Source organism: Catharus ustulatus, chromosome 2 (genome assembly GCF_009819885.2).
Source record: "Catharus ustulatus isolate bCatUst1 chromosome 2, bCatUst1.pri.v2, whole genome shotgun sequence".
Taxonomy (NCBI): Eukaryota; Metazoa; Chordata; class Aves; order Passeriformes; family Turdidae; genus Catharus; species Catharus ustulatus.
The window spans coordinates 15,250,515-15,261,569 of record NC_046222.1 but is presented as its reverse complement, the minus strand read 5'-3'; the positions used below and the strand labels follow the sequence as shown (position 1 = coordinate 15,261,569).

At 45.3% G+C, this 11,055-nt stretch overlaps 1 protein-coding gene across 4 annotated transcripts in view; it reads left to right on the top strand.

The window, feature by feature from the left end:
- The first annotated feature begins 3,243 nt into the window (after nucleotides 1–3,243).
- LOC117011060 (amyloid beta precursor protein) overlaps nucleotides 3,244–11,055 on the top strand; it is a 192,730-nt gene continuing 184,918 nt past the window's right edge. For all 4 annotated transcript variants that reach the window (XM_033086324.2, XM_033086315.2, XM_033086307.2 and 1 more), the window contains exon 1: nucleotides 3,244–3,508. In XM_033086324.2, the coding sequence (XP_032942215.1) occupies nucleotides 3,452–3,508 (57 nt within the window). In that variant the 5' untranslated portion in view covers nucleotides 3,244–3,451. The remainder of the gene's footprint in view (nucleotides 3,509–11,055) is intronic.

The following is an 11,055-nucleotide window of genomic DNA, read 5'->3' as shown; positions in this document are numbered from 1 at the left end:
GTGAGTCAGCATTGAAGTCTGGACCAAAAATCAAGTTTTCTAACTTGGAGCCCTATTCTCAGAGATAAGAACAAATGGAGAAATCATCTCCGTTAATGCACTAGCTGCAGCATTGTTCCAAAAGAATCTGAGGAAGTATTTCTCATACAAATAAAATATGGCTGACAAATGCAGTAATAACTTCTATTTTGTTGGTGTGAATGAAACAAGCCTCTGGCATCAGAAATTCAGTGAACATGGCAAGTGTTACGTAGAACCACGTGCACATATTCAGAGATATCTGGCAATGCTGTAATTGTGCCCCTGCCACAAGCTGCCTGTTCCTCTTCAGAAATCACAGACAAGTCCTGTTCTCTAATTCATTAGGTTATGAAGCAGGCTGAGGTGGTTTATTACCGATTGTAGCATAGTATCAACATTTATGGTTAAGCTCCACTTGCTTCATGAGTATTCAATGAGAAACTGAATGGCTGAACGGTGTTTGTGTATACATAATATATTAAAATAACAAGGCTGTAAAATAATATTAGACATGATTTGTGAAAAAAGAATACAAAGAGCACAGAAGTGGCCAAAAAGTGAATCATGACATGCATGTTTGCTCATCACTGCAAAGTTACCATTTTAAGATTGAAAAAAAAAAAAGCTCAGCAGTTAAAGGCAAAATCACATCTGGGTATAGTTTGGAATTGTTTGCATTGTATTAAATTTGAATGCAAACCCTATCATTTTGTGATCCAACCTGTGCTGCCTTCTTCAGGAAGAGGTTTTCCATTGTTGGCCTTGCTGTGAGGCTGTACTGGGCTTTGTTGCACTCCAGCTATGACAGCTTCTGAGGTCTGGTAAAAATATATATCTATATATTTAAGACAAGTGGAGAAAGAAAGGAAAAAGGTGTATTGGACCTTCTGTACAGATCCTGAAGGATGATAAAGAGTGGAAAATAGGACACAATCTTTGTCCTTTTCTCTATCAGCAGGTCATCTCCAAATTTTGTAGACCTTATGAACAGCTTTCAAAAGTGTCTTTACCTATGACCCTTCAGGGTAACTTCATGAAATATTAAGCAGACATCATCACTGTATTTTGGATATTGCCACTGGTGTTCAATGGCTGTAAATGGAAATACCTATTTCATAGAGGTCTCTTGGTACCTTTGACTTTTCCCCATCTTTTCACTGGATTCTTTCCTGCTTTCCTTGAAAGTGTGCAATCCCATGGGTCTGCCCCACTCTTAGCCATATGCAAAAGGAACCTCCAGCCTTCCTGCACTCTCACTAAGACAAAAAAAAAGCAAGTTTGGCTGATCCAGAGAAGCAGCAGTTGAAATAGTCTTTGATTTTAGCACTAGGAAGAAGTAATTACAAAGAAGCACCAAGCCAACCTATAATAAAAGAGCCACATGAATCTATTTTCCATCCATCCCTTCTTTCTTTTCCAAAAACTTGCAAAGAGCTTCCTTCTGATTGCCTCCATTGTTTCAGGGAAGAATGGTTTTTGAATGACTTCTATAAGCTTTAACAGGATGCTGCTTATTTGCAGCCATGCAGTTGCTTTTCCAATATATGAGTTTAGAAGCCAACTAAATCCTTTCTAACCCCTCAAAGCTGTGTGATCATTATCCTAAAAAGCAAAATAAAATGGTGTTAAATTATTACAGCTAAACCTGCCATTGTTACTGTTTAACTAATAAATTAGAGTTATGTCACTGGTGTGTTTCAGAAGCTCAGCTCTTATCTGTCTGTCAGAGATCTGTTAAATTCATCAAGTGTGACTCAAGAAATTGCCAGTTCCTGAGCTTGTACGAGATTTGTGTTTGTATGAGAAGAGACTTCTAACTCTAAGGTCTGGCTGTAGGGGTGAAATGCTGTAGCACTACAGTCTCTTGCTGCATGTTGTAGCCCACCTGACAGGTAACCTGAGTTCCTCTTACCTGCAAAGCATCTTTCCACAGCTGGACAGTGCTTTGGCCAAGAGTCTCATGGATTGCAGTTCTGACTTCAAGGGAAGATGAGTGTGAGAGCACAACACAGCTTCTGTAGTGAGCCATACACCAAGGGGTGTCACAGATTCGTATCACAGAATAAATTAGGTTGGAAAAGAACCCTAAGGTCATCAAGTCCAACCAATAAGCCAGCACTACCAAGTCCATCACTAAACTATGTCCCTAAAGGGACACGAAGGACCATACACTTTTTAAATACATCCAGGGTTCATGAGACAACCAGTTCCCTGGGCAGCATGATCCAGCCTAGATCTCGCCTGTTACAATTTGAGGCCGTTTCCACTTATCATATGACTTATGATGGGGGCAAGAGAGTGATCCCTACCTCTCTGCAACCTCCTGTCAGGTAGTTACAGAAAGTGAGAAAATCCCTTCCGAGACTTCTTTTTTTTCCAGGCTGAACACTGCAGGTTCCTTCAGCTGCTCCTCATCAGACTCGTGCTCCAGATTTCCATCCCCTGTCCCTCACATAGCTTTGCCTGCAGGTCCCTGTTACAGGGTGGGTCTATCAGCTCCTGTCTCAGGAGCCTTGGTGGGAGCAGAAATCCTGCCACAGAGTTTGCACATAGTGGCAGAATGGGTCAGGCTCTGCCACACTGAATTTTGGCTACACTAGCAGCTGTTTCAACTTAAAGCTCCTAATATTCACTTTCAAGTTCTTACAGTTTTACAATACCAATTATAACAGTGCTGTTCAGAGGGTGAGATTACATTGGCCTCCTGATTTTGACCGTGTTTCACGAAGTCCTACATTTTCATTTGATTTCTTCCTTGTTCATCTGTCGCAAGTGCCAGCTCTCCCGATGTTCCTGCATATCTGCGTTATCAACGGTGTGTCATGTGTGAAATGGCTGTGCTGACTCATCACCTCCACCTCGACGGGAGCAGGAGATACCGGCTTGGCGTGCAACCTTGCCAGGAGAGGCAGAATGTTTAAATAGCCTGTATTTATTTATTTAACCTCAACAACACGTTTAGATTCGGGTGTTTTTGTGAGCACCTTGAAAAGATGGGGGTTGCGTTTCTGAACGCAGAGCGGGGACCGCGCATGGAGGAGCCGCGGTCCCTGCAGAGGCGGGCGGCGGGCAGGCAGCACGGCGCGTTCGAGCGGTGATCGCTGCTACCCGAGCGGCCGGGGAGGGACCGGGAGCTGCCGTGGGAAGCACGGAGGGCAGCGAGAGTCGGCCCGAGCCGCGGCCGCAGCGCCCGGCGCCGCCGCCAGGGGTCCCCGCAGGCCGGGCGGCCGCACCGCCCGCTCGGGGGCGGGCCGGGCCATCAGCTGACCGGCCCCGCCGCGCCGCTCCCGGAGCCGCCGCAGATCAGGCGTTTTCCTCGGCAGCGGCGCGGCCTCGAGGATTTACAGCCGGACCCCGCCGCGTCCCGCCGGACGGCATCCCTCCTTCCCCTCCTTCCTTCCTTCCTCCCTCCCCGCTCCCGGCCGCCGCGATGCTGCCCCACTTAGCCGTCCTGCTGCTGGCCGCCGGCGCCGCCCGGGCTCTCGAGGTAAGCGGGGCAGGAAGCTGCGGGCGGGGGCTTCTCCGCCACCCTCCGCCGCTTCTCCGAAGCTTTGTCCGTCCGCAGCCGCCCCCGCGGCGTGGGCTTGGCCGCGGCGGTGCGGCTGAGGGCTGCCTTCCTAGGGGTGCTCCATCCCTGGCTGCCGCCGCTCCCCCTTCGCCGAACAATAGGAGCGGCGAGCCGGGGGCGGCAGGGGCGTCGCGGGGCGAGCGGGCTGGGAGCAGCCGGGGCCGGTGCTGGTTCGGCCCCGCTGCGCGTGTCCGGCTCCCTGCGCCGGTTCGGCTGCCGGGGCGGGCGCTGCCCCCTTAACTCCGGCCCGCAGCGGGCAGGGGTCCGCGGGCACTGCTGCGGACGTACGGCAGGGGCGCCGGCTCTGCCTTGGGTTGGCTCCGCCGGGGGCTCGGGAAGGGGAAGGGGAGCTTCCCCCACGAGCAGGCACGCCGCAGGCGGGCGGCCCCGCGGCATCCCCCGATGGAGCGGGGGCTAGGGGCCAGCAGCCGGGCTGCAGGGGCGTCCCCCCGGGAGGGAAGCGCCGCCGGGCTGCGGAGCCGGTGTGTCCCCGTGGAGGAGGGCCGGGCTGCGGGCGGGGTGGCGCAGGTGTGCGGGGCGGCGGCCGGAGCTCCCCGCGGCTGGCGCAGTGGCCCCGCGGGAGGGCGGTGCCCGGGGGGCGGTGGTCGGGGCCGGCCGAGCCCCCCCGCAGGCCCGAGGCGCGGGAAGATGGCGCCTCTGCAGTGCAGCAGAGAGGAGGCGCCGGCAGCCCGCGCCCCTCCGCCGCCGCCCCTGCCCGCCCTCTTCCCTCCTTCGCCGGGGCCCTCCCTCCCTCCGGCTGCGGCGGGGCCGGGGGTCCCCCGTGCCCACCCGTCCGCAGTCCCTGCGGGGCGGGCTGGCTGCAGCCTGAACCCCGGAGGAGGAGCTGGCACGGCTGAGTGTCGGTTCTCCCCCCTTCCCCCCCGCCAGATCTCAAAAAAGAAGGTGTGGGAGGGGTGAGTCACCTTCTGGTCTCCTTCGCTCCCTGCTTGCCATACTTCGGCTGAGGACTTCGGCTTCTGTTCACCTCCCGTGTCAGTTCCGCCTTCTGGGGGCTCAGTGTGATGTGCATCACAGTGTTTAGCCTGAGAGTAGAGACGGATTCCTGCGCTCCCTTCCCCCGCAGGGCATGGGGATGCAGGTCTGTGGCTGCTCCTTCCCGGCAGGGACCCCAGTACCCCATGGATGAGAGGAGACAGACAGACAGCTCCGTTCCAGCCCTCCGTCCCTGCAGCCAAGGCTGCCAGCCTCGGGCTCTTGCTTTGAGGCATGATCTTGCCAACATAGAGCAGAATGTATCAAGCTGAGCAGTTCTACAGATGCTCAGACGTTTAAAGCTTCCAGTTATAGGACTCGTTGGGATTTTAGTAGCTGCTTTCAACCATTTGTTGTCTGAACGTAATAAAAAGAAATGTCTGCCTTGGGTGTGTAGCTTAAGTAAAAAATGAGATTTTATGATTGATACCGTAAGATAGACCACAGAAGGATGGGCTTTTCTGTCGGGTCCTTGTAGCCCTGGCCTTATGGATAGGTGTGTAGGTGTTGCCACTGCAAAGGTGCTGGAAGAAAGCAGTCTTGGATCTTGCACCAGAACTGTTCAGGAGGACTGAATGTCTGTGCTCAGAGACGTCTGTGATGGTGTCTGCCTTAATGATGGCCAGAATTTTGAGAGGCATCCTCTGCCTGGAAACATTTACTGAAATGGGCACTGAACTGATGTTTCTGCAGAAGCTTGCTTGCTTCTGTCGTTCCATGTGAATGTTTGAGACTTGGCATTTATCCCTTTCCTTTATGTTTGATGGTGAAGTAGGTTTTAACATCTGGTGGTCTTGTGATAAGGCATTTGTCAGTCTTGATTCTGTAAGGTTGATGTTTTGAGCAAGCCACTTGTTTTTATAACACTATTTCATAATAGAGATTGTGTGTGTACATGTTCTGCTCTTGAACTATCTTTTTATGCTGAAGGGTGAAATTTTTGTGTTTGAATTAGATTTTCTGTAGATCTCTTTTCTGAAATGAAATGTTTTTCCTGCCATTTTAACAAATACTTTTTGGAAAGCAGCAAAGAATCTGTACTTTGCTTTGTAGTGTACTTTTGCTTTGGGAAATGGTATAAGGAAGAGAAAAAGCAGGAACAAAACAAATTCTCTCTATTTTACACATGAAGAATTCTTTTCTAAAATTACAGGTAGATTATTAGTGATTTAGCATCTTAAAAGTGTTGTGATGATGTCCTGGTGATGCCAGGTTGCTTAGCATATTACTTTCTGACCCTCATGTGAATTATACTCACTGTGGTTAGGAAATCCATTGGCTGAGAGCTGTCAGGGTTTGTGAAGCTGCCATATTCTGCAGTAGCTATTTTTGCATTTAATCTTTTTCAGTAATTGTCTGGTTTTAGTAGATGAATGCAACAGACAGTAACTATCCTTGTGAATTTATGTGAATGATCCCAGTTTATAAATCATTTCCTCTCGTTAGCACACTGAGGTTTCTGCCATACCTGTTTTGCTCCCTGCTCTAGCTGCCTGTTTCTAAGCCAGATTCCTTTACCAGATGACTGAAATGAAATTAAGGTGTCGGTATGTCATACACTGGCCCTCAGACAAAAGACAAAAAGGATTTTTCTTGACAGTGTTTTTCTTTAAACTGGGTAATGTAGTGCTTTATAGGTTCTTATTTTTGTTACTTTGGCCTTATTTGTTTTTTAAAGTAGAAGGCCTCAAATATTTGTTTCTTCATTGTCCAGTTTCCCAGTAGATCTTTCAAGAAATGACATTTAAATGTGGAAGGGGGAGCAAAACCTTTACTTTGCTTCTGTTACAGACTTTCAGTTCCTCTTTCTGTCAGTCCTGTTCCCAAATTTCCCTGCATTTGTTGCAGGATCCCTTTTGCTCGTCTATTTAAGATGCTGACATGGGGTGGGTGGCTGAGTGGGTACATGGGGCAGGCTCTCTGGGATCATCAGGATCCTTAGCAGCCAGGTGAACAAATGAACAAGTAAAGAAAAGAAGCTTCTCCTTTACTTTCTCATTTGTCTTTTGTTTGATTAATGATTAACAGACATTTTTGAGACTTCCATGATCTTCAGATGCCTTTTCTGTGGGAAAAACATGATCAGCTGCTGTACTTCTTCACAAAACACATATGAAAATCTGAGGAAGCTGACAAGATCTTTATGTTTTTAAATTTTAATTTCTTTCCCCATGAGCTGTTTGTGTGACAAGATGTAAACCATCTCCCTTACCCATTTTTAATTGATCAGTGCTGAATTATAGGGCAAACCCACAAGAAGCATAGATCTCCTTTGGCTCTTCATGACTTGCTCTTTGCATGTGTTTATTAAACCGTGAAGGATAATAAACAGTTTGATTTACAAGTTTTGTGAAGAAAAGGTATGAAAATTTCTTTTAATTAGTAGTTCTTTTCCAAAACAAAGCTCAGCAAAATAGCTGAAGAGCATAGTAACTTCATCTAATTGCTTGACAAAATGACAGCTGTTTCTCTGAGTAGAATAATTATTTTTAGTGACTCAGTAAAATGATTAACACAAGCTGTTGGGTGTGGAGGCTTGGTCAAGAAATTGGGAGATAGCATCACATGAAGGAGGTCTCTGGTCTGATCCTGTGCCCAAAGCAGACCAGGCTGCATGGGAAAATGGAGCTCTAAGGACAGAGCCTGTGCCACCTCTCTGGGTAACCTGCCCCATCCACTGATTGGTTGGTTGGTTCACCTGTGATGGAATTCTCTAGGCTTAATTGGCATCCTTGGTCCTAAATACTCTGAATGATGTAATTTTGAAATGTGTTCCATTTTAATAAATAAAAGTTATATTTGACAAATGTCCATGTACATGTGTATACATATATGCATACACTTAATGCATTAAAACACCTTACATATCAAGATAATGTATGCAAATATATTTAACCCCTGAACATACTTGTATATATAATGTATTACATTTAATGTTACTATATGTATACATCTGTATCTTATTAGTGCATAAAGTGTATTAAATCAGCAGATATTTACATGAAGAGATGAAGAGTGCTGCTGATAAAAATGTAATTGGGTATATATATTGTAATAGGTTCGTTGAAGTTGTTAGGTGAGATGTCTGGTGTGGTTTTAACAAGTAAGTCTAGAGCTGTGCTTTATTGGATTTAAATTCTGGGGATTTTGAAAAAAATTCCAGCGGTATAAGAAGATTAAAAGTAAAGCAAATTGAAAAAATACTGAACGAGGACTTTATGTAAGCTTGGCTAGCTCTTAGAACGAGCTCTTGTGATGAGAGTTTACAACAGTTGCTGCCAGGCTGAGGAATGCCAGGAGCAATGTTGATAGCAAGCTTGAGCCTGGAATAATGTGAAGTCAAAGGACTCTTAAGAGAAGTTAAACTTTCACTTAGAGCTGTTTTTTGCTTAAAGCTGAATGCAGTCTGATGAGTCCTCATTCTCACAACCTGATCTGGGGTCTGCCTGCCTTCCCTTAACTCTCATTCAACCTGTAGCTGAGGTTTTGGAAACACATTTTCTGCCCTCTTTGGAGGTAGCAGCTAACTGAAAATATCAGCAAGTAATGACTGTGTGTCTTTGAGTCTTAAGCCCTAAATAAGTTTCTTTTCCGCCCTTGATTGTAATGTCATATTGGTTCTGAAACCTAGGGTTTTTTCTTCATTTGGACCAAAAAACCATTAGAGAGCTACCTGACTGTTAAATCTTGATGTAGATACCAAAGCTCTCCAGATGCCTTCAGTCACCAAAAATTTTTATCTTTCCATGTGAGAATTTGCTTGTAGAACAAAATAAACAAAATAGGTGTGGATAATGAGCTCTCTTTAAGGAGATCAATTTGAAATACAGCAAATTAGTATGTTTGCATTTATTTTTATACATATACATATATATATGAATGTCACACCTCAAGCTCCTTGCTGTATGGAGGCTACAGCATTGTTTTGATTTTTCCCTTTTTAGCACAATTATTCAAGTAATTACAAACCAAATGTTTAATATGATGGAAATTAGGGTAAGGGGCAGTACACGCCAGGGTTGTATAATCAGTGCAGTGGCTTGCAAAACATGCTTTCCATGTGACAAGCATATCTTGGAGTGTGACAGTAAAGATGTTCATTTTTTAGAAGGGTGGAAAACCTTACACCAGCTACTGACAGTGAGGACACCACTGTTATGTGGCTGTGTGCTGCAGGTTTCTTGCCCTGCACGGATTAACAGAAACAGGACTGAGCTGAGGAGTGGATGTTGCTGGTTTCTTTACTGGAGCTCCCAGAGCTTTGTGAGTGTTCTGACTTCTTCATCTGGGGGACCAGGACTTCTAGCTTTGTTTTCTTGATAGTCCTCCCTGCAAGTTTAGGAGAACTTCATCCTCTCTTGGGGATTGAATATTAAAGGGTAAGTAAGTATAGATTGAGGCTTTCCAAAAGAAGTAAAGCTTCTGGCCAAGTGGTGGCATTCCATGGACCATGGACAGCCAAGCTTTAAACAGGAGTCCATGAGCCAGGGTGCTTTGTGGGTTTGCAGTCTAGCTGCTCTTTTCAGACAGTAGTTAACCACTGCTTGGCAACTGAGCTCACTCAGGATCTGGCTCCAAAGAGCTGCTTCTCCAGTGGCCACCACTCGGTGAGTGCTCTGTGACCCTCCTCTAGACTGGTTTTACAGTCTCTGCTATGCTGAAAGAAATGAGCTGCACGTTTTTTGGTAGATGGTCATCTTCTGGCAGACATTTCAGAGACCTGAGTTGGAAACTGGCCACAAGCAGTCAGGCTGGCCCATCTAAAAGAGCAGGCAGCTTCTTTGGGAAAGAGAGCAACCTCCAAAACCACATATACTGAAGTTTGTGCAGTCACATTTAATTAAGGTGTTGGCTCCTTTGCCTCTCTCTGGTGACTTGCAGCAGGGCATTGAAGTCTTTTCATACATCACCTCTCTTAAGTGTCTGGTTGTTAAAACTTAGTGTCAAGTCACTGGCAAGTGAAAAGGCAGAAATCTCCAAGGAAGTGCATTCAGGGATGGATGGCTCCCGCTCAGTTCCCACTGACCCATTTGGAGCTAATCCAGATAGGAATTCTCTGTTCTTCATCTGGTCTCATATTTCCCCAGAGCAGTGCTTATCTATTCAAGCATAGCAGGTAACATATGACAGGAATGGGGCAAAACTGGTTGTGCCTGTTAGAAAAAACATTTTAAAATGGTTCCTTTTCAGAGCAGGCTACCGAAGTGATCCAGTATGACAATTTGTGTGGCTTACAAAATCTGTTTGGAATTACAATTCGTCAAAGAAAGCACATGTTTAATAGATGTTCAGGATGGGGGGAGGTTGGTAAATTCACTATATTTTTGTGGAACTGTATTAATACTGGACTCAAGGTTTCTAAAACTATGAAACAGAAGTTTACACATATACAGCTTAAATTTATGTAATATAGTTAATTGGTTCTAATAGAATTGAAGTATACCATTAACTTGTGGTGAAAGTGAGAATTGCCACCTCATCTACCTCCAACAGTTAAAATTAGTGTCCAGTGGACACACACTAAAAATCACAGAGATGGAGCAGAATTCTGGAGTTGTTTCCAATCTCCTTGTCATACTATCACATTGTCTTTGTGCCTGCAGCAAACATTCTCTTGCCTTATCAGCACAACTTTGAAGTAGAGATTGCTCATTTTGAAGATTTTACTCTGTAAAATTGATTTTTCTCTAAATTACGGTCTCTGGAAAGGGGTGAATTTTTTCCCCTGGTCAGAACCATAATACAGTTTTGTGACAAATGACTAAGGGCTAACTTGTTCTCTTGTCTGTGCTTAGTTATGTAAATTTTTTTGTAGCTGCAGTTTTGGATCTGAAATACAGAGTCCTGAACTCATAGAATTATTGCATTCTGCTTTCTCATAATTCAAGTGTAACTACAGGCTATTTGATCCCTATGCCTTACCTGAAACAAGGAGAGGTCGATTTTTTTAAAGTATTGTTGAAGTTTTGATTTCATACTAGTTAATCTTTAAAGCTCCTCGTGAACTAAGTCATGGCTTCTAGTTAGTTTTTTTTCCCTTGGAAAAACCTCTCTTTAGGATACATCCCAGATAATGTGTACATATTTGTTTATGTAAACAATGAAAAATACAGCATTATTAGGGGAAGGTCAGCTGAGGAAGGAGAGAAAATGCAATGCAATAAAAAGGTTGTGGCTTTAAAAAAGCATTCATTATTTTGGGTGTTTTGTTTTTCTTTAAAGGCATGGTAAATTTAAATGTACTAAATGTTGATTGTTGTCTAATTGTTGAATGCTTCAGTTATGGAAATATGAGGGGTTTGTGCATTCATGCATCAGAGCATCTAGACCTGTCACATGCATTAAACTGTTGGGCTGTTTTGAAGTTTGTTGGATACTCTTTTGCAGCTCTGGTATGTGGGCCTTGTCTGTCCTCTGCCCAGTTCTCTTAATTATGAAGTGGAATAAAATTGCTTTTAATGACTCATCTTGCA